Raw genomic sequence first — 21131 nt, forward strand, 5'->3', positions numbered from 1 at the left:
ATTTAAGTGGGTTACTGTTTCTAAATTAGTCTCAAATTTACTTGGTTGTGGAGTTTAATATTTCTTAATAAAAAAAAAAAACTCTATCTTATAGCATGTTTCTTTACAGCTCTATATTTTAGTCTTAGTAATTTATTAGTTTTTCTACTTGAAAAGCTAAATTATTTTTGCTCTTGAACCCATCCAAATCACTAGTCCTTGCTCTGTTTTGTACGTGGAGGCCCTTGATCTTATCGCCTACAGCTGTTCTAGGAATAAAGAGTTTATAAACAACAATATGTATCCAGCATAAAAGCAATCGTGTGATTCATTATATATATGTGCACACAATAAAGATATGGAGTACAAGTTGAGGCTCAAGAAGAAGATTCTGTACAATCATACCATTAATTGTTATTTCAATGCATACACGAAGGCATCTATCTAGTGCACGTTTCTGATGAGTGATCACTAGATCTTAATAGTCCAGCCTTTCTTATCCTCGATAACTCCCGTTTTAATCCCTTCAAGAATCGAGTAGAGCTTCTGAGACACGGACTCTTCTCCGACGTTGTACTCAACTCTGCATTTGCACAGGTTTTTATATGCAGATTGAAGCAATTGATTGGTGACATTATTTAGTTGATGCCACAAAAAAAGAGAGGAATTAACAATTCTTTTTCAATTCCGACAGTAGTTATCAGAGGTATATATGCTCTGTAGAAGTAGTTGTTTACCTCCTATCCTGATATGTAATCGAGCCCACAGGGGCAACACCTACTGCAGTTCCCGTGCAAAAAACTTCATCGGCATCCATCAATTCGTCCACCGGAATTGCACGTTCCTCGACCTGGTTCAATTTCACATTGTGTATTTCAGATCGAGTCCTCAGAGCAATGGACTGAAATCTTACAATCCATGTTCCAGGCTTCCAGTATGCAAGGAAAAAAAGAAACAGAGAGAGAGAGGGGCAAATAACAAATTAATCTCCAGACAACTAATCATCTATGAATAAAGTCTTCCAAGTTTTCACATTTGGACCTATCCAGGTTTCTCAATTATATCCCTTCATTCATATCTCGTTAACGAATCCTGTCGAATTGTATTTTTTATGCAATAAAACAAAGACGCTTCACTTTGACATTTTTTTCTTGAAGCTTTGTACCAGTTTTAGATATAAGGCTATAATTGAGAACAGTGCGTCCTTTAAGAACTCGATTGATAAAAGTAGTAAACTTGAGGACTCGATGATATGGGATTGTAATTGGAGGATTTAATAGCCGTTTTCCCAAGGTTTTATTTGATTTCTAACAAAAAGAAAGCTGAAACAGGTTTTTGCATTTTGTCAAAAATAACTTTCTTATGTGTTCAATACGCATAAAAATCTCTAAGAGTGTTTATTTTTTAATTAGTTTTTGTAGTTGTAGTTTGAAAAAATAAGTTTTAAAAAAATATGGTTAGCTGTGGTTAGTTAAATTTAGATACATGTTTAGTAAAAATTATAGTTGAAGTTTATATATAGAAAAAAACATATATAAAATATATGATAATTATATTTGGAAGTATAGTTGTAATTGTCTTTCAAAGTGTTTTTTACTTGGAAATGTATCAAAATAATATTTTTTTTATTTTTAAAAAAATTATTTTTGATATTAGCACATCAAAATGATCTGAAAACACTAAAAAAATATTAATTTAAAGTAAAAAAAAATAATAAATAATTTTTTTTTTAAAATACTTTTAAAACACAAAACTAAACAAGGTTTAAAATTTTTTTACAATTACAAAAATATATAAAAATTACGTCTCAAATTTAATTTTTCAGTGGGTTATATGGTGTAAAATAGAATTTTATTTGTTATAAAACATATTGTTGTGTTTGTTTTATCGCTACCATAAAAACTAACAGAAAATAAACGCAGTCTAAAGATGATATATCAGATTTTTACCGAGTAATCCTCTAAACGCATAGAAGTCCAGGATTACTTGTGTTTGAAGTTTGTAATTGGGCAGCTCCCTATAGGAATGTTTTTTAGCTGACCAGTTTTTTGATCCGTTCGGTTTGCGGGGAGCCTTTTCCCTGTTGTTTTTAGCCTGCAGCCCTTTTGTTTTGTTTTTGTGTGCAGTATTGGGCTCTGCCATTTTAGTTTTCTTTGATACATGCAGCCTTCTTTCAAAAAAATAAAAACCTGATAGCCATGATCGAGAGCAATTTCAATGATGCTTCTTCGAGTGACCCCTTGAAGAATAGTCCCGCTTGTAGCAGGAGTAGAAATTATATTGCCCTGCATAGATTGATAAAAGATATAGTTCAGGATAAACACACCCAGATTGAAAAAAAAAAAAAAAAAAAAAAAAAAAGGCCACCAATAAGGATGAATTTGAACGGTACCTTCACAAGGAAAATGTTGCAAGAAGAGACTTCTTCCAGATTTTTCTTACTGGCCGAGTCAAGGTACAAAACATCAGAAAATCCTCTGCTTTTTGCTCTGGCCATTGCTTTTAAAACCTAGAAGTAGAAAAAAGAAACCTTAATTATTTCCATAAAAATTGCACAAGATGCCACGGTATTATAAGAATACAAACAAATCCAAATTCAAGAGTGATCATTAGTTATTTTTTGTTCTTTAATTAATCATTTTAGAGAAGCATTGACTTACTGGTGCATAATTTGTGATGGATTTAACGCCTCCAGCTCCTCCTCGAGTAGCCCGATGAAACTCCTCCTCAACACATAGGTTCAAGGGTTTCAAACCCTCCTATATGAAAAACAAGAAGAAGAAGAAGAAGATTTATATAGACACGAAAGTCATCAAGGAATTTCAGCTCAGAAGGGAAACCGCACCTTGAAATAATTGCCGACAGGAGAAGCATATACGAGGAATGTGTATTCAGGTGCTGGTGCTAATCCCAGAACAGCACCACTTCCCATTAGCAACGGCCTGATATACAAAGTCCCTTTCCCTCGAGGTGGAATCTGTAAAGACTATATTTTAGGAAAATGTATTTTTTATTATTTTTTAATTTTTATTATAATGCTTTTCTAGGTTTTTAAAAAAAAAAATTTGAAGGGAATATTTTTTTCTACTTCATTTTTTCTTATTCAATTAGGATTTTCCAGTATTTTCTATATAAATAGTTATAATAGCTTTTTGACAAGTAAAAATAAAAATACATAAAATTAAATATTTTAAAAATCTCCATGTATTAAGGATTCACAATGAAATGAACTATGCAAATGTGTTATGTTTTCAGGATCCATAACGTGGAAACTTCGTATAAAGATATTAGAAAGGTGTTTGGTTTAGAAATGTGGTGGTTTTTTTTAAAATGTATAATAAATTTTAAACACAAATCACACCTTAAAAAGCTATAAAAACATGATTTTTACTTTAAAAAAATACAAATTACCTCGTATTCACTTCTTAGAAACCTAGAGATAACCCACGTTTAAAATGATATATTTTGATAAAAAAAAAAACTTAAAACTAAACTCAATAAAGTGTTTTTGACTTCTTTTTAATATAGGGATACCTATACAAGAGTTTTTTTTTTAAAAGGAAAATAAAATTAGTTTTTTTAAAAGGAAATCCATGATTTTTTTATATATATATTTGAAATGAGTATTTTTCTTAGTTTATTTTTTTCTACATAATATTATTAAAATTTTCTAATTTTTTTATATAAATAATCGTAAACTTGTAATTAAATATTTTACAAAGTCTTTTTAATCGATTTGACATGTAACAAACTTCTATCATCCTTCGTTTCCGTCACTGTCACCATTATTAATATGTTGTTTTGCTTGCAGAAAACGGGTGAAATTTCATCAACAACATAGCAAGAAAAGCGGAAGGACCGTTACCCAGCGCTTGTTAGCGAGAGCAGTTTGTTTGACCGCGTCAATAAATTGATAACTGGAGGGGCAGGCCATGCACAATCTGTCAGCGCCCATCTTCATCCGTGTGGCATTTTGATCCAGACGAAAGAGCAGTAGGCGCCCATCTTCTGTTCTATATGCTTTTGTGCCTTCATAAAGTCCCTGAATACATATTTTTACTCCATTAAGTTATTCCATAAGCCTCAAATTATTGGTCCCATGATGTGGGATTCTAAATCCTGTAGCTTTACGAAGTAGCGTACACAATCTGGAATAATTTTCAATTATTGAGAAGGGGTTAAAATTGCAGCTTGCCTGCCCGTAATTCAAGACTGCTGCTGAAGGGCTCAAATCAACATTTCCGTATGGAGCAAGCTGTCCTTGTTCAAACTTTCCATCACTGGAACATTTCATTGTGTACATGTAATCAACTGGTGTGATGCCAAATCCGAGATTATCCCAATCCACTTTAGCATACTCATCCTCGCTAGAATCACCACCAACGAACAGCAAAAACCCGAAAGCTTCTATTAGAGTCATGAAGTTATAACTGCCTTGAAAGAAAGGCATGAACATGAAGCACATGATTTGAATGCAATATCATTGTGCTAATTACCTGTATGAATTTGGTCTGCTAACTTGTTGAAGAGCAGATGCTGCTTGTGATGTGTAGCAACTATATGCTGCAATCTGCAAGGATCCACAAACAGGTAAAATTCTTGCTCAAAGCACCCACATCAATAGGAAGTCAAATGAGAGAGAGGATGGTACTGTACACAAGAACAGATACTGGCTAACAACAAGATCACGTTCATATCATAAGATAAACGAGAAAAAATGATTGACCAAGACATGACTCTGTTTCTTACACGCAAAAGCAAACAAGAAGACAAAGTATATCCTCTGAAACCAATCAAATTGAACATGATTTAATTGTAATTAAAAAGAACAAGAAGAAGAAGAAGAAGAGGAAGAGGAAGACTAAGTACATCCTCCGAAACCAATCAAATTGAACATGATTTAATTGTAATTAAAAAGAAGAAGAAGAAGATAGAAATCCAACGAGGAAATCAATACAGGTTTGTAAGCCATGTAATACACAAATACTCCAGGGATCATCAGTATATTATGATCAACTTTACAGTGGCAATTTAATTACGCTGGTCAAATTAAAAGAAAAAAGATTTAAAAAGAGAAACCTCGGATAAAGAGGAAGTGATGGGTCGTAAGGATTGAACCAAACTGCGTAAGCCAGAATTCGTTTGAATCATGCCTGCTGTTCTCTCGGAATTACAGAGATGACTCAGAGTTGGGCAACGAAATAACAGAGGTTTTTGATAAACAGAAAGCAGAGAGAGAGAGAGAGAGAGAGAGTTATTCAAGTTATTGGCGAGGGATGTAAGGCCGAGAAAAAGCGAAGAGAAGCGCCAAATTTGTAGAGACAATTTTTCACCACCCAGGTATATTCTATCGGGTAAAAAAAAAACAGAGATAATAAAGATAAGAAGCAACAAGATAGATAAAAAGAAGAAGATAGAATTACCTTTGTCAATGATTAATAAGATAAGGTAACATTTGGTTATAATTAACAAAGTATGAAAAAAAAATATATCTTTAACTTTAGTTTATATTGGCTATTGAAATTAATAATATTATAATAACTCTAGTTATAAAATTAGGACTAAATTGATGGGTTGACCTTCCCGACCAGTGACTTAAACTTGTTTTTGATCGACTCACTAGTTAGATTTTAAAACTATAATAATAATTATTTTTATTTATATGTTGACTCGGGTCATTTTGTATTGACCCTCCTAAATTATGATTTAAGCATTGTTCTAGCTGACTCCCGAGTTAAGTTTTAAAATTATGGTAATAATAATTTTTATCTTTACACTAATTCAAGTTAACCTGAGTTAACCCTCTTGATCCGTGACACCAACCTTGACCTGATTGATCTCGAATCAAGTTGTAAAACTATGATAATAACCCCTGTAATTTTATGTTGACTCGAATCAACCCGAGTTGACACTCCTAACACGTGGCATGGGCCTTTATCCGGGTCGACCCTTAAGTAGGGTTTTAAAACTATGATAATAAATATTTATATATTTACATTGATTTGGGTCAACGATCAACCCCACTCACGACCATTTCCCTGGGTCAACTCCTGAAACGAGTTTTAAAACTATAATAATAATCATTTTTATTCTTACACTGGCTTGAGTTAACCCGAATCAACCCGACTCGTAACTCGAGCTTTGCCCCAAATCGACCCACGAGTTTAATTTTAAAACTATGATAATAATCATTTTATAGTGATATTTTAAAAATAAAAAAAAATATTATTTTTGAAGACATGTCATCTTTTGTACATCTTATTTTAAAAATATAAAAAAATTACTTAAAAATTATCTAAATAATAAATTTATTTTGATATTTTTATTTCAATCTCTTTAACTAAACATTTTTTGTCTTCATGAGCATGATCGGTTAACCAAACACTATCTACTGTTTTCGGACGACAGCATCTACCCAAAATAACCTTTTACTTTTCCCATTTTGTTAATTCGCTCAAAATAGATTCAGAAGGCGAAAAAAAGTAAAAATTGGATATGGATCCACGCATTACGATTCTCCTAAAACCATGTGGATAAATATGCCTTGTCAGACAACCGTTGCCCATACCCATTTTTTTAGTGAAAACCTTTGTCCGTCTTCTATGCCAACAAAGACTAAAAAAATTGGAGATTTGCACACATGTCTTTTAGTATTCAAAATCTCAAGTCAAACAAAGAAAAAAAAACAAACTTCATTATTATCCATTTGGTATCATAAAATGTTTCTTTTTCGTTTTCAAGTAAATAACCTTTTAATATTTTGCAAAAACAAAGCTTCCACTATGTCCATGTTTTATTTTAACCCCTTTTTTCTCATGTGAGGGTATTTTTATTCGTTTAGATAAAAATAGATGATATAAAGATAGTTTGGAGATGAAATATTATCCAGGATTGTTCAAACTCTTGAAATATTATTCATTAAAATTCCAATATTGTAGTAACAAGCCGATTCAATAAATAAAAAAAAATCTGTTAAATGACGTTTGATGGAAACATATATAAAATATAAAATAAAGCTCAGTTAACTATCCCGAGAAATTAAATTGGATTTATTACTGAGAGTAATAAACATGTGGATTTCTTCATCAATCTCCCTACAGCGACAACTTTCAAGTGCCAGAAAAGCGGTCTACACCTGCTTTTATTATGTATTACGGGGATAATAGTTAGCTTTAATTCAAAATTGGATTGAAAATTTAGTTGACATAAAAAAAAGATCAACAAATATTTCTATATTGCACCAGAAATTAAATACACCTTGCTATTTCATAGCTAATATTGCATACAACTCGTTTCACGAAAATAAAAAATTGTGAAAAGTTGTCTTGATAGGGAATGATTCTGTATTTTCTACTCAATATTTTTTATATTTTGAAGGAATCCAAACCTATAATAGGATATTAACTTAATTGAATATGAGTTTGGCAGGAAATCAAACCCAGTATATTTAAATAAAATTATAAACTAAATCTAAACACATTTAGATCTAACCATGAGTTAAGCTCATGTTATCGTAAGTCTAGTAAAATATCAAACTCAAAACACTTGGGTCCAAACATGAAATGAGCTTAAGTTACCGTAAGTTTGGTAAGATACTAAACACAATATTATTAGGTTTAACCACAATTCGAGTCCAAATCACTGTAGATCTACCAAAATATCATACTCAATGTACTTAGATTTAGCTATGAGCCAAACTCAAGTCACCAATATTCCGGTAAGATGTTAGATCCAATATATTTGTGTTCAATCATGAGCCAAGTTTAAGGCATTATAGATCTATCTTAAAATTATTGTCATGATATTTTTATGTGAAAAATAATCATATCTCCCTATATTTGTAGATATATAAAAGGTATTTCATGATTTTTTTTTGTCCTCCTACTAAAAAATGACAAGGTTTGAAGGTTTTAAATACCCTTGAATCCCTTAGATAAATTGTTCATTTTATCTACTCTTCAAACTTATATATCTTAGTTCTTAGAGCTTTAAGAACCAATATTTTTATTTTTGGAATTTAAAACTTTTTCTTTTAGTTATTATTATTTCTACTTAAAATTATTGATTTTATCATTGAATAGTTTTTAAATTTTACAGACATCAATATTTCTACCATTAATTAATATTGACATGAATATTTAATTAACCATGAGTATTTATTTAATATTGAATTTTCTTTTTTAAAAGAAAGGCAGCTGGATAATTGTACTCATTAGAGGAATGGTGTTCAATAAACTCACCTTTTACTGGCAAATGGGCTCAAAGAAAATCAAGTCGAGTTGATAGGTCAATAAAATATTTGAATAAGACGGCCTACCATGCTTCGAAATCTTCTTTCAGTGCAAGCAAGCCCCGAGTGAAAAATTGACGTGCCTTTCCATTGCCTGTAAATGGCCCGTCATGTTCTGCCGGAAGTGAAATTGTCGTCTTCGATGCCCGCTTAAATAGTGTTCACTAAAGTGTCCTGAAAGCGATATTTACCTGAAGCATCTTTTTGTTTTCATTTGGTAGACTCGGGCCGGTAGACGACGCCAGTAGGACTAGATTTTTGCTCAATTATAGCCTGCCACTCGTTGAGCGATCTTTGTGGTACCATGGGAGACGAGATTTCGTTTCGTCATTTAACATAAATATCTTCTCTGCAACCGAAGAACGCTCGATTTTTTTCAAAAAGAAATGGAAAACAAGTGGCATAAAAACGGATTTTTTAAAAAAATAACATGGTTTTCTAGAAGGTTTTGGAAAATAATACATGTGGAAAAGATGTTGAAAAATTACATATTTGAACACAACAGAATTTTAGAATATCATTTTTATACATAATTATCTTTTAGAATAGAGATCACGTCCACTATTTAACATAGAGGTTGGTCAGTAAATGTTTTAAAATATCTTTATTTTGTAGATAATTAACCTCCATAAAGTCAACCAGATATTTTATAAAAATTTAATAATTAAAAAATAAAATTAAAGATCCAATAACAAAAAAAAAAAAAAAATAAGGTGAAATCGCATGTGAGAGAAATGAGATGAGAAAAAAAAATGAAAGAAAGAATGAGTTTGTGTTTACAACAACTCATCAAAAGAAATTATAATTATATTTGGTGGTATTTTAAAGTGTGATTAAAATCATCTCATCAAAATTTTTCTAAAGATATGGGTATGTTACAAACAGAGCTCTGATTTGTTCCCGATGAGTCATTTTGTATTTTTAGCATTAGATCTTGAATATCTTTTTTTTAATTATTGAATTTTCACAAAATTTTAATTCACTTCTCACACAAGTGTTATTTTTCCTAAACTTTTATGAAAGTGTGTTAGAAGTCTAAAATACCCCCATAAAAACAAGCGCAATTAGTCGCCTTCTATCTCGATATGCGATACTGCCGACAGGTTCAACGACTACAGCAGTTCCAGTGCGGAAAACCTCATCAGCGTTGATCAATTCATCCACCGGAATGCAACGTTCCCCGACCTGACACATATTTCAAAAACTGTGGTGAGGGATGAAATAATATTGCCTTGAGATGACTGGGAAAAACATGAGGTATACTAAAACTAGCAGCAATAGAAGGACTCGATTTCAAACATAACAAAATATGGCCGCGACAAGGCTCGAGTGACTTTAAATTTAAGGGACGATAGACCAATTTAGCTCAGATGTGGGCCAATGGAGACACGATTCAAACCCAATACTCTATCTAGGCCCACCAAGATAGATGATCTACATTTAGTGGGCTGGGCTCTATTTTCAACCCTTAAAACATTTTTCAACAAAATGAGGAATGAGAGCTTATGTAAATGTATCAGCCCGCTTAGGTACAGAAGGAAGGTCGCTGTTTCGGGCCCGTTTACTACACCCAATCACTTTAGGTTTGCTAGAGACCGGTCATGTCCAAGAATAAAAAGATGCCTTTGGAAGGCTATGTGAAGTTGTTTGGTATTGCGGTTGCTGTCGTGGTTGTGGTTTTAAAAAAATTATTTTATAAAAAGTATTTTTAGTTGAAGTTGGTTTGAAAAAATATATGTTTGGTTAAAACTGTGGTTAAAATTGAGGTTGAACAAAAAGTAGTTTAATATGTTTGGTTAAAAAAATGCTTTTCAAATTGAGGTTATAAAATAATTAATATATATATATATATATACTAATATTAATGATTTTTAATTTAAATATTGTAGATTTAACTACTGTTATTACATCATGAAATAAATAATATTAATATCAAATATTTTTTATTATTTTATTAAACTATATGTAATGTCATTACATACGAAATCTATCAAACAAAAACTATATTTTTCATGATTTCTTAAGCGCGCAACAACAAAAACTGATTTTTTTAATTTATGTAGTGTTATTAAATAATAAAGATTGTGATATATTTATTATTGAAATTGCGATCAAATTCCATAAATGTTACGTCATCATGCGATATCTTTTTAATTTATGTAATGTTATTAAATAATATTAAATACTAGTTTTTCGAGTAAAACACAATTTTTTTTAAAAAAAAATTACAATTTCATTACGTACAAAAGTTATTCGACAAAAACTACAGTTTCCATGATTTTTTGAGCATGCAATAAAATTAGGTAAAATATTATCATGAATAAAATTGAGATTACAGCATGAGTAAATTTAATTCACCTTAAACTAATTTTTTTAAAAAAGCAAAAAAAAAATATTGTTTACGATTAATTGCACTGGTTTTTTGGGGGGGGGGAAATAAACTTTGCTCACTGGTTTTTCAAAAATAAATAAACTTTTCTTATTGATTAAAAAAAAAAAAGACATGGTGACAATGGAGCATGGCTCCACTGTTAATACCCACGAGAAGCAACAAAATGCTGCTTCTCAATTCCTGCGGCTGGCCAACAGAAATAACATGGGCCCTACCAAGCAAAACTGATTTTGCTTGGTTACCAAACATTAAAATGTGTGGCTGCGGGTGAACCTCACCCGCAGCCACACTACCAAACAACATCTTATTATTATCACAAAAAGAAAAAGAAATCTAATCATAATCATCTCATGCTTCTCCCGATGGAAACACGAGTCCATAGACAGCCCCCGTTCATGCATCACTGTTTTTTTATTAAAAAAACTATTTTTTTATTTTTGTATTTAAATTAAGTTTTTGATATTTTTAGATGTATGATTTGATATGCTGATATAAAAAAATATATATTTTAATATATTTTTAAACAAAAAATACTTTAAAAAATAATTGTTATCACTCTCTAAAATACTTTATTTTAAATTGACCCTTGTGTCACCTAAAACCAGGCAGTAATTTGATGGTCATTTCAGCTTCTGCCAGTTTTCAAATTTAATGGCAAGCATTAGCATTTAAACTGACGAAATATTTTCTAACTATAAATTAAAAAATAATCAGATTTAAAAAAAAAACACACACACACACATACACAACTTGATCTAAAATATAATTATAGACGTTATCTACATTACTTTACGCATGTGTATGACTTAATATCGTATGGGCTCCGACTCCCAGGAAGGATAAGTAGAAATCGATCGCCACCTCGGAGAGAGAAGTGGAGGCTAATAATATGGGTACTGTCTCTGTTTCTATATTCTTTGCATATAGAGGGCAGCCATGAACACATGATGCTCCCCTTAATTTGAAAGTTTAGTCCCACACGAAAGGCAGACATCGAAGACAATCTTGAGTGGGGTAAGCTAAGGCTTGCTTTCGGAGAAGTCGGTGCCATGACAAAGCTCATCATCTCCTTAAAATCAAGGATGATTATGCTACTCTGACTAGACTTATGTTGTCCTGCATGCTCCCGAAATTACTTTTATAAATTAATTCTCATGGAAACCCTAACCAGAAATAAGCATGCAGTAATAACATAGTTATAGAATAACAAGTTTAAAGAAACCAAGGCGTTACGTAGCCCCTCTTGCCTAATATTGATCTTTTCATAACTTCATGTTCAGATGAGTTGAAGCTGGGTTCAGATGAGCTCAGAAGAAAACGCAGAGAAAAGGTTCCAAGAAACATGAAGTAGAAACACAGACTAACAAACAAGAGATGAAATTAATTTCTTGATTCACGTTCAAGGAAACCAAATTGGGCCTGTATCCGATCTATCCCTTGTACGGCAATGATGATGCCTGAAGAATAAGTAGTGATAACGTAGATTAAAATCAACAAGCAAGTTGAAGTAGAGGAAAAGGGTGGCTTGTGACCTGAGATGGACGGTCGGAACAAGAGTAGTAGTTCACTAAAAGGAATGTGCAAAACGCCAAACAAGGAGCACAATCCCCCACTCCCACTGGTAGACGGAGCCTTAAAGTCCGGGAACATATCTGAAACCTTATCTCCAACACCACCAGTCATCATTCATCATTGCCAACCTCTACTGTCCAAAAATCATCATCATTTATCCTTTAGAATCGAATGTCCCATCGTGCCAAATCATTTGTGGGGCCCCTGTGTCCATCGTCGTGCCAAATGTTTAGCCTGCTTACGATATTGTTGCTTTTTAAAATATATCTATATATATTAAAATAATACTAAAAAGATGTTAATTTAAATTTTTGAAAGAGAAATTAAAAAATATGATCGAAACAATATTTTATAGCACTTTGAAAAGTCAAGAAGACATTGGTAATGGTGTGCCACCAGTCATGTGAGTCTTTCTTTTTTAATCAACTAAGGCTCCGTTTGTTTGCAGGAAAGTGGTTTCCTTTTGGAAAGTGAATTTCGGGGAAAATGAATTCCTGGAAAGTGAATTCCGGGAAAGTATTTTCCGATGTTTGGTAGTGTTATGGAAAATGAACTGGAAAACACTTTCCAGTGTTTGGTTGTGTTATGGAAAATGAACTGGAAAATAATTTATTAATGAATTAATTTTTTTTTCAAGTTTATCTAATATATATAAAATATTTAATATAAAATATTTAATCACTTACAATTGTCATAACCCAATTTTGATCTTTTTATTTTTATTATTTAAAAAAAAAGATGATGAAAAATAAAAATAAAATAAATGAAGGATGAATTAAAATTTAGGTTAAGGGCAACATGATTGGAAGTTTAAAGATTTAATTAAACTTTTGACTAGTTTAATTAATTAAATCAAGGGTTTAATTGGAGAATTAATTTAATTAAATTTTAGATTATTTTAATTAATGAAATCAAGAATTTAATTGAGTTTGAAGACTTAATTAAACTTTGATTTAATCAAAAACCCATTATTTAAATAAAATAAACAACTCTTTGCATTTTAATTAACTGCTACAGTAGCAGCGAATTATAATTCAATGCTACAGCAGTGAATTATAAGTCGCTGCTACAGTAGCATTGCATTTTAATTCGCTGCTACTGTAGCAGTGAATTAAAATGCGATACTACTGTAGCTGTTAATTAAAATTCATTGGCAGTGTCCGCTAAGGAAAGTGTTTTTCTTTCTTTATCAGAAGGAAAACACTTTCCTACGGGGAAAGAGAAAGTTTAAGTTGACTGGAATTGAAAGGAATTGGTTTTCCTTTGACTTATTTTCTTGATAGTCACCAAACATGGGAAAGTGAGGAAAATGAATTCCGGGAATTCATTTTCCTTGAAACAAACAAAGCCTAAGTATAAAATGGGAAAAGAGAAGATGACAGGAGAACCAGCATAAGGAATCCTTCGTTAATAAGCTTCCGTTTGTGCTTTATTTTGTCGTTTGGACTCACGTTTGATTTAAGAGCATAATTGTTTATTGCTAACGTAATTATATATTCACGTCATCCTCTTGGACTTGCTAATAATTATTATATATCCTATAGGTATATCAAAGTCAATTTATACGTACTCGTGTTGGCTAAAAAACTTACGATTGAAGGCTTGTATAATGACCCCCCCCCCCCAAGTAAAATACATTTATAGAAATAAAACAGTTTGATGAGTTTCAAGTCTATTATTCGACTTGATTGATAAATTAAACTCAAGTTTTGTTATGTTGTGTGATAAAATATCTCATAATATTAAAATATTATGTTTTTATGACGGTATCATTATCAATACTGATAATAATATTATTTGCAATGGAGAAATCAATGAGTTCTAACTATTACACTAGATATGTCTCTTAATAAGTTATCTATAATGTTATGTAATCAACTTGGTTAGAATATATATGTTTGAATTTAATTTATTTTGGGAATAATGCAAATTAAGGTTAGTCCAACTTGTTAAGTCGTTGTATTCATTTATAGTGACAAAAGTGTGAACTTAATGTTTAGGTTTGTCAACATTAATAAGATGAATATTTTAGAGCTCTACTTGAATAATAGATTTATATAAGAAATCTCTTTCAGTATGGAGTTCACTCAAGTGCCAAGTAACATTGTTGATGTTGTTATAGATGATGAGTGCTAATTATTTTTTATTGTATTTATTAAATTTATTTTTTTATATTACTAGAGGCTCGGAGAGTCGCATTTACTATACATTAAGGTGTCGATGAGATGATATATGCCCTGGCCAAGAATACACTTAATTTTTTTCATGCCATACTTCAAGAGGTTGGAGAGATTGAGCGTCGTGAAGCGATTTTAACAGAAGATAAGAGTGCTTATAATGAACGGGGATGTGTAATAAGGGAGGCAAGTCCTTCCATGAAAGTTTCAGGAATGTGTACAACTTGTGATGATTTTGTGCCAACCCTTACACGAGTGCTACAAGCTCGTCGTCAAGTTAAGGTGGTGGAGGCCCATCCATGAGAGATAAAATGAATTTTTTTACTTGTATTCAAGGAAACCAATATTCTAACCTGCATCCTTTTCTGAGATTGTTTAGATATAGTTAGGTGTAATTTTGTTTTTTGGTTGAAAGTTAGGTGGTGTAGTTAGAAGTAGTTAGGTGTAGTTAGATATATGCTTTAATGTTATGAATCATGAATTTCATTTAAATTTAATAAAATGTTATCTTAATTTTTATTGTGTTTAGTTATGAGTTGTGATGTGTTTTTCTTTTTCTTTTTGAATTGTGTTGGGGAGATTAGTTGTGAATTGTATTTCTAAATTGTTATGTATCTGTTTTCTAGGTTTTTTTATGACAAGAAGTTAAGCTATACCGGCTAGTTTTTTTAGTGAATCACAAGCCTCACGAATCATTAATAATGCTTGAAAATCATTAAGATTTGTTATTTTTCTAAATATTTTATAAATTGATATTTTACTGATTTTTCTTTATTATGTTGATGTAAAAAAAAAAAAACTTGAATAATTCTATCATTTTTTTTTTTATCATTTTGATAATTCTATCTAATTAATACATGCTAAACAAATTTTTCAAGGATTAATCATTTATAAATTACTTTTCATTATGCCCAAGTCTTCATGAAGTTTTTTTTTAACGAAACAAAGCATGAAAAATAGCCGTTGGTTGATATATGGTTATCAAATGGTTTAAATGTCTAATCAATGTACAATTCTTGACCTACAGAAATGATGCATTGAACTTCGGAGATTAGTCGGTGGATTGCTCGTACGATTTCGGGTATGATCTCACATCATTGGATTTGACATGAAAGAGATTCTGTAATTTCTCAAGTTTAAGCTTGTGTATCAATACATTTTTTGTATCCGCATTAATAAAAATAAGAAATATTTTTTTTTTCAAAGCACGGCAGTGCTGCCAAACATTCTGCATTCCATGGGCACATTATACCTCTCTTGAAATTCAGATGATGGCTTGTGGTGGTCCCTTCCAAACAAGCCTGCAATGATTGGATGTTGAGGTCAACGATCATCCATATGAAGGTCATACGCCCAATTGCCAAAAATATATATTCCGAACGCAACTAGCATTCCGAGAGCAAAACGCAGGTGATAATGGCGATGGAATTGTTACCATCACGTCAATTAACTTGTTTTTTTTAAGTGGATATCTAATCAGTTTGTATTTATTTTAATTAATTTTAAAATTAATAATTATATAAACTTTTAATAACTATTATATTAAAAACTACAGAACTCAAATTTAATATCATAAAAAATATATATTTTTTTTTATTTCAAGTTTTTAATACTATTACACCTACTATATATTTAAGGAAAAAGGGACATTAGAGCATATGGAAAGCACCTTGCTAGCTCTTGTACTTCTTGGCTGTTTCCGTCGTGAGGGCAACCTAACTCATCTCACTAATGCACTCCATGCATTTAGTCCATCCACTTGCAATATGGATACAAAATAATGCTGCTTGAGTGGATTTCACACCCACAAAATAAAGTGAAAATATCTTCCGAATCGTTTCTGTGAACTGAGCAAGTATAATTCAACTTCAACTAAATATTAGTTAATTTGGTTATATATATATATATATATATATATATATGTTAAATACCACCTCCTTTCTTTTTTTTCTTTTCATTTCGGATGGCTTGAGAACATTGAATTCATAAACTAAAGCAATTGAACCATGGTATGTTATTTAAAATATATATATTTTTTTATATTATAATTAAAGACGTATATATGATCAGGCAAAATGAGTGAAAGAATCGTTGTAGCAGGCCCGGCTAGTTTGAGATTTAGGCTTGATTATTGTTGTTGTTATATATTATATTTATTGGATTATTTTAATAATAAAAAATTATTTTAAGTTAGAAACAACAATTTTAATAAATAAATAAATAACATTAAACACTAATGATATAATTTCAATTGATAAAATTATGAAAGGTTTTTATTATCAATTACTCTTCTCTACTAAAAACCATTAGCATTTTTTCATGTAGCTTCATTGTTTATATAATCATTAAAGTTACTTCTTCTTTTTAATTAAATCCTCTCTCTCTCTTCTTTTTTTTTTCCATTCCCTCCCTGTATTTTATTTTAGTTTCATTTTTTTTCTTCTTAATTTTATCTTTTATTTTTCTCAATTTTCTTTTATTTTTCTCAATTTTATCATTAGAATTTTTTTAACAATTATTCGGGTTGTCTTTGAACCTGTCAAGTTGACTGGATTACGTTAGGACAACTCCAATATGGTTTAATTTTAAACTTGGCTAAACAAAAAGTTAGATCGAAAAGTTTTTTCTATCAATTTTATTTTTTTTAACGATTTCATCATCGTATTTTTTTTTTCCAGTCAACCGGGTTACCTTTGGATTGACCAAGTCGATGGGTCACATCAAGACAACTCTCACATGATTTAATTTTAAACCTAGGATAGAAAAACAGTAGGGTTGAGGGGTTTTTTCTTGTCAATTTCTATTTTTTTCTCAACTTCATCCTCAAAATTATTTTACTAGATGATCGAGTTGTTTTTAAATCAATCAAGTTGACTGAGTCACATTAAAAAAATTCTAGCACAACATAATGTTAAACCTATGCTAGGCAAAGAAGAGGATTGAAAGATTTTGAGGTTCACCCACTTGGTCGAGTTTAATAACAATGTCAAATAGTTACCTTGATACTTTTTTGTTATATTCAAAAACATTTATTTGATCTATGGTGTACATAGCATAGACCTGTAAACTAGTTACTTAGTATACTAAAAGAACTGAGGTTTTACCCCAACTCCTTCATTGTTCATAAACAATGAAGAAGCTCCATTTTTTTTATTTTTTAATATATTTTTTTATTTTTTTTATTGAATTATTTTTTTTATTTTATCTTTTAATAAATTATTAATTCTGGATTATTCTTTATAATTTATCTCAGTTTGCTTTTTATGATATTATTGTTGTCTCAAATAAATGTCCTTACATTTGGTTGATGCTCAATTTTTTGAGTGCTTATTTTAATTGAATTCTTTTTTGTTTGTTTTTTTTATTCTTTAATATTTCATTGATTTTGAATTCATCTTCATAATTTATTAAAGTTTGATTTATATGAAGTTATTACAGTCTCAAATAAATGGCTTAAGATTTGCTTAGTGCTCAATTTTATGAGTGTTTTTCTTTTATCATATCATTAAGTAAAAAAATAATTTAAAAAACAAATTTATTAAATCTTATGGAGTCCATGATCCAGATTGCGAGTTTGATAGGTTAAGTTGTGAAACTCGGATTGATACAATAAATCACCTATTGGGTTTTCTAAAACACATACATGTAGCATAAACAATAAATTTAATTTTTATATTCTATGTTATGAGATCAAATATTTTATAGGTTATTTATTTTTTTGTTTGGAATTGTGTTTGAAAAGTATGTTTTACTTCAAAAAAAAAATTAAATTAGTTTTTTTTTAGTATTTTAGGATGGATTTGATCCTTTTTATATTAAAAACACATTGAAAATGTTTGTACACATTTATTTTTGGTGTTAAAAATAAAAACTTTTAATCCTATACCCACGAGAAAGCACATGTGATTTTAGAATTAGTTGTTAAAAATTTATTTGGAAACAGAAAAAAATAATAAAGCGCAGTCAATAACCTAGTCGATGCCCTAAAGAATTCAGACCAAGAGTAAAATTAATAGTACTTAACTAAGAAGCCAAATCTAGGTAAAAGATCCTTATCTTACGAGGGAAGCCATTTAGTAGTGGAAATTTGGGGGGTTCTGCATTTAGTTGTACATAGAAGAACATAAATGATGGGTCTCCTTCCGAATTTTAAAATGTTGTCTCCTTCTCGACCACTATTCACTAAATTTGTTGTCAATCATAATCAACAAGTAGTCTCATAACTGAGGGCTTAAACAGTACTCGTGATCCACAGGTTTATATATATATATATATACTTCAAATTACGATATCATGAAAAAAATTGTTCAGCGACTGGGCACAGATGTGCATGCATACATACATATTTAATACAGTTCTAATGATGGAATGGAAGGAAGAAATGTGAAACTTTTCCATGGTCAACGTAGCTATGAGGACAAAGGGACATGGGAACTTTTCCATAATCCCACAAACCAGATTCGCTGCTAGAATATTACTGCTGATTTCCTTTTATTCCTTCAATAATAATCAGCCCCACATCTTCTTCCTCGACACTTTCCCCAACCCCTTAATTAATCACATTACATTTATATATCAAGTATACTTTATTACACCTTCATATATTTCCAATATTTAATGCTAGCTCAAGCTACTCCGGCAGCATCAATAGCTTTTACATGATGGGTTTTGGAACTACTGATGATCCTTGCAACACAGGCCTTGGTCTAGGGCTTGGCAGCTTCCATGGCGCCGAGCAAGAGAATTGTTCTCAATCAGACCATCCTTTTCAACCAATTAAGAAGGATAAACTAGCCTTGAAATATGATCTCTTGCTCCCATCTCTGACATTAGGTCCTTCAGACGAGGTGTACCGATCGATTACTAAAAAAACCGGTGCAGATTTGCAGCCGCAGGCGTCATCTCTTAGTGCAGTATCATCATTTTCTAACTCGAGTATTAAGAAGGAGAGAGAATTTGGTATTGGTGAAGAAGTAGATGTAGAGAGAGTCTCTTCAAGGCTTAGTGATGAAGATGAAGAAGGTAGTCCCAGGAAGAAACTTAGACTTACCAAAGAGCAATCAGTCATTTTGGAAGACAACTTCAAGGATCACAGCACTCTGAATCCTGTATGTCTGCAATCTTCGACTATCTTTATTAGTTATCTCTTGCGCGTTTATATATGACGGTAAGATTTTTATTCTAACTTATCTGTTTTTTTATGATTAATTTGTTGATTTCTTGAATTTAATCAGAAGCAAAAGCAAGTCTTAGCAGAACAGCTCAATCTAAGGCCACGTCAAGTAGAAGTATGGTTCCAGAACAGAAGAGCCAGGTTCCATGTCTAATCAAACAAGTCTCTTAATTTATTTCCCTTTCTTTTTCCCGTTCCTTGTCCTCGAAAAGTAATTTTGTATCGGGTGCTTGGCCGATGCTTGTTATATATTAATGCCTTTAATTTTGGCAGGAGTAAGCTGAAACAAACTGAGGTAGATTGTGAATTACTGAAGAAATGTTGTGAAACACTAACATTAGAGAACAAGAGGCTGCAAAAAGAGCTGCAGGAGCTTAAATCATTGAAGCTTGCTTCACCTGTATACATGCAGCTGCCTGCAGCGACGCTTACTATGTGCCCTTCTTGTGAGAGGATTTGCAGTGGAAGTGATCAAGGCTCGTCTGCTAGCACTTTCACAGTTGGGCAGAAGCCTAATTTCTACAATCCCGATACCCACTCATCCGCAGCTTGCTAGGCAACCTGTAAGGTCAGAACACCAGCATTTTTGTTGACACCTGGCTTCTGTCTCCAGTGTAAAGACTAGTCTGATTGAACTTATAATTTTGTAGGGTTTCTCGCTGCCCTTTTAAAAAAAAAAAAACGTATATCATGCTTGTAAATTCTTAACAAAATTCTATGATGTAACTTCATTTCTTCTTTGGGGTTATTTGTATTAATATAATTGTACTTCAAATAATGAGATCAATAGATGGAGGTACATTTGAACATTATTATTCCTAGAAGGCAGTGTATGCAAGGATTGTTTACCTCGCTAATAAAGGGTGCATTTCACGATCTAGTCTCAGTATTAAATTCTATATATTTTCCAACAATATTGTGCCCTTTGCACCTCCATGCGACATTTTTAACTTTGCGTTTTGTTTTTGTCAGTTAAAAGGAGTTGTGTAATTATTTGTGCTTCGGACATATGGATTCCTGAGAAAATGAATCACCCAACTACACATGGCTACTGCAGATTTTCTTTAATTTTTGTTTGGTTACATATACTGACCAGGTTCAATTCCAAAGAAGGGAAACTGTCGCTAGTTGAGCTGCTCGTTAATCATATTTTGTTTGGAGTTAGCGTTTGGTATGGGGGGAAAGCAGCCGTATATGGTCATTCCCAGCTCTATATGTTATGAGATAGAAAGGCATGTCGTAGACTCGTAAGTTTATATATATATATATGGGAGAAAGAAGGCAAAGATAAAATTCATCATTTCAAATGGAAATTTATCGGGCTGTATTATGATTGTATAGGGTCTAATTTTCCATATTTAATATAATTCTTTCAGGCTGTTAGCTCTATTTCATCCAAAAAAAAATTCCAAGCAAATATTCAGTTGGTTTATTTTTAAAATTACTTTTCATGTAAAAAATATTAAATTAATAGTTTTTAATTATATACCTTTTGATAGATTTTATATTTGATGTAAAAAAAATTAATATATTTTCAATTAAATTTTA

The 21131-nt window shown here is 31.3% G+C and overlaps 2 protein-coding genes across 6 annotated transcripts; one reads left to right on the plus strand and one right to left on the minus strand.

Moving 5' to 3' along the window:
- Nucleotides 1–280: 280 nt before the first annotated feature.
- LOC118031393 (branched-chain-amino-acid aminotransferase 2, chloroplastic) lies at nucleotides 281–5270 on the minus strand. Of its 2 annotated transcripts, XM_035035784.2 has the most exons (10): nucleotides 5059–5269; nucleotides 4476–4549; nucleotides 4175–4346; nucleotides 3845–4021; nucleotides 2825–2956; nucleotides 2640–2738; nucleotides 2372–2488; nucleotides 2169–2264; nucleotides 717–829; nucleotides 281–562 (listed from the first exon to the last, which is right to left on the minus strand). In XM_035035784.2, the coding sequence occupies exons 1-10, from the start codon at nucleotides 5128–5130 to the stop codon at nucleotides 451–453; spliced, it is 1164 nt and encodes a 387-aa protein (XP_034891675.1). In that variant the 5' UTR covers nucleotides 5131–5269; the 3' UTR covers nucleotides 281–450. The 2 variants fall into 2 exon arrangements, with proteins under 2 accessions (XP_034891675.1, XP_073268427.1); XM_073412326.1 differs by lacking the exon at nucleotides 281–562 and having other exon boundaries at nucleotides 711–829; nucleotides 1929–2264; nucleotides 5059–5270.
- Nucleotides 5271–18825: 13555 nt separating this feature from the next.
- Nucleotides 18826–20831, plus strand: LOC118031394 (homeobox-leucine zipper protein HAT22). Of its 4 annotated transcripts, none has more exons than XM_035035787.2 (4): nucleotides 18826–19518; nucleotides 19645–19724; nucleotides 19857–20151; nucleotides 20680–20831. In XM_035035787.2, the coding sequence occupies exons 1-3, from the start codon at nucleotides 19069–19071 to the stop codon at nucleotides 20137–20139; spliced, it is 813 nt and encodes a 270-aa protein (XP_034891678.1). In that variant the 5' UTR covers nucleotides 18826–19068; the 3' UTR covers nucleotides 20140–20151; nucleotides 20680–20831. The 4 variants fall into 4 exon arrangements, with proteins under 4 accessions (XP_034891678.1, XP_034891680.1, XP_034891679.1 ...); XM_035035789.2 differs by lacking the exon at nucleotides 20680–20831 and adding an exon at nucleotides 20556–20573; XM_035035788.2 differs by lacking the exon at nucleotides 20680–20831 and adding an exon at nucleotides 20366–20382.
- Nucleotides 20832–21131: the final 300 nt, after the last annotated feature.

The sequence above is a fragment of the Populus alba genome, chromosome 11 (genome assembly GCF_005239225.2).
Source record: "Populus alba chromosome 11, ASM523922v2, whole genome shotgun sequence".
Lineage (NCBI taxonomy): Eukaryota > Viridiplantae > Streptophyta > Magnoliopsida > Malpighiales > Salicaceae > Populus > Populus alba.